At 48.1% G+C, this 2,446-nt stretch overlaps 1 protein-coding gene across 1 annotated transcript; it reads right to left on the bottom strand.

Moving 5' to 3' along the window:
* On the bottom strand, positions 1-1,767 carry LOC115970161 (proline-, glutamic acid- and leucine-rich protein 1-like). The gene is made up of 3 exons (XM_031089824.1): positions 1,543-1,767; positions 789-1,040; positions 1-18 (listed from the first exon to the last, which is right to left on the bottom strand). The coding sequence occupies exons 1-3, from the start codon at positions 1,765-1,767 to the stop codon at positions 1-3; spliced, it is 495 nt and encodes a 164-aa protein (XP_030945684.1).
* Between the last annotated feature and the right edge of the window lie 679 nt (positions 1,768-2,446).

The raw sequence follows: 2,446 nt of genomic DNA, 5'->3' as shown, positions 1-2,446 counted from the left end.
TTAGTGGAAATTAACATCCTGTCATTCATAATGAATTGCTAAACGGAAACTATGTTATGTCAAATCCTTAGACCACTAATTCGGTAGAAACTTACCTGCTAAGTTGTGCATTGAATTATTAAATGGCAGAAAGAGTGGTAATGAGTTTTCTAAATCGTAATCTCAGTAAAAGTAATGCCCTATGAACATTCGTTAAGGAGTCAGAAAGAGAGAGCTTCGAATGCAAGATTGACGTACAATAAAAGAGGCGTCTGAAATGAATCCATCCAAAATTACAACGACAAAGTAAGTAAGTGTAAAGATAACTTAGAACCATCAGAATGATAAGAAAGTAAGCGAGAAAGTCCTCTACTAAGTGTCTAAATTAAAATTACAAAGGAGTTTCTATCTTTTTACTTTTCGATGATGCCCCCAGCCGATTGAACTGTGGAGTCCAATTCTTGTTGAAAACCCTGTGAGACCGTATATGTCTTCGAAGCAGTGGTAGATTTGTTTGGAGAAGCTCTTGGAGGGGAATTGCGAGGTAAAATCTCCTCGCTGGGGGTAATAGCTGGGGCTGGAGTATCAGCTTGGTGTGGTTGAGGAGCTGAGGTGCGTATCGCTTCGGGGTAATATACGCTCTCTGGCTTACGTAGTTCAGATGAGGCTTCAACCCCAGCACGGTTAAGAGCCTCGCTCCAGGTTCTCGCACAGAAGATACGGCAAACCTCCGGAACCTCGGCTCTTAACGCTTTCTCAGTTTCAGCTATCCCGATTTCGTAGCCCCTCTGCTCGGCTTCACCCATTGCCTTCTCAGACTCGATTTTTGCTTTCTCGGCTTGTTCTTTAAGCTTTTCGGCTCTCTCCCTTAACCTCTGAGTTTCTTCCAGATGCTTCTTAAGAACAAGAACTTGCTCTTGAGTTTTCTTCAGCTCAGCATTCGCCTCGCGCAGAAGCTTGGCCTGTTCCTCGGCCTGCTTCTGGTAGCCCTCTGATGACGATTCAGCACTCTTGCGAGCTTCTTCCTCGACCAGCAGCTTTTTCCTTGCGACGGTTAGATCCTGTTCAGATTTGGACAAGGTTTGAACAGCCATTACCCTTCTTTTCCTTTCACCATCTAGCTGATTGGAACAAGCATTGAGCATCTCATCTAGCTTGAAGGTATTTTGGATGATCTGTAAAAAATAAAAGGGGGGGGGTGAGTTAGTGTTATAGTTAATGAAAAGTACGCATTAGTGAGTAGCAGTCACAGAATGAAGCAGTATAAAAGATAGCTTCCCACCATGCCCAAATATCGTTTATGTCAAGGATGAGTTGATTCTTCCTCACATTCTTTAGCTCGGCCATATCCTTTGGGAGCAATAAGGCCTCCTCTATGGCCGAGGCCACATGACACCCTATGCTGCCGTTATAATCCCTTACAGAGGCATCGTTTCGCAGGGGTTCCCCACCGAGCATAGGAACTGGCAGCCATGCTTGTGAATCGGGATGTGGGGAATCGAATTCCTCTTGGCCCCGCGTAGAGGGCTGTCTGGTTTTCTGCTGCTTTGCCGCTCGTTGGACATCCTCCTCTCGAGTGGGACGGGTTTTGCTCGCATCTGCCACCCCCTTACCTTTCTGCTCTCTGCGCTTCTCTGGCTCGGCAGTGCTTGGCGGTGCTGTTTGCGGAGATGATGGAGGAGGGTGGCGGGGGACTGGAGGAGGAGACCTGGTTGGAAGAGATGAAACTTGCGATGGTACGGTTTGGGCAGGTGTAGACTTTCCCTGTTGACCTCCTATCAGCTCCATTAGGCTTTTTTGGGGTATCCTTTTTACCCCCATCTCGTCAGAACTTTCCTCGGGGTTTGAGGGCTGATTGAAAATCTCAAAATCGTCCGCGGATTCCGATGCTGTTGCGCCGGTTTGCTTGCTTTTTTCCCTTTTCCTTCTCCTATTGGTGCCCTTTTTCTTGAGGGAATGTGGAGGTGAAGAAAGCCCCGCTGAGACGCTGGCCACGGAAAGAGGTTCTGTGAGAGGTGTGTGTTCGGGAAGTGGAATACCCTCTGGAGCAATGAATCCTTCGTAGGCAACACTGATACGGCGAAGCTGAGGATCGCGTGCCCTAATCACGCACTTCGGCACCTGAAAGCCAAAAGAACGGGGGGTATATCCGAGAATTAAATGGGCTGCTCGTAGTTGACCATCAGCCTCGTTCACGTATATTTCAGCTCTCAATAATCTGTCTAGGCTCGCTTTCTGCTCTCTGCGCTTCTCTGGCTCGGCAGTGCTTGGCGGTGCTGTTTGCGGAGATGATGGAGGAGGGTGGCGGGGGACTGGAGGAGGAGACCTGGCTGGAAGAGATGAAACTTGTGATGGTACGGTTTGGGCAGGTGTAGACTTTCCCTGTTGACCTCCTATCAGCTCCATTAGGCTTTTTTGGGGTATCCTTTTTACCCCCATCTCGTCAGAACTTTCCTCGGGGTTTGAG

Source organism: Quercus lobata, chromosome 12, assembly GCF_001633185.2.
Source record: "Quercus lobata isolate SW786 chromosome 12, ValleyOak3.0 Primary Assembly, whole genome shotgun sequence".
In the NCBI taxonomy this organism is placed as follows: Eukaryota; Viridiplantae; Streptophyta; class Magnoliopsida; order Fagales; family Fagaceae; genus Quercus; species Quercus lobata.
The sequence above is the reverse complement of the archived record's forward strand: the minus strand, read 5'-3'. Positions and strand labels throughout refer to the sequence as shown.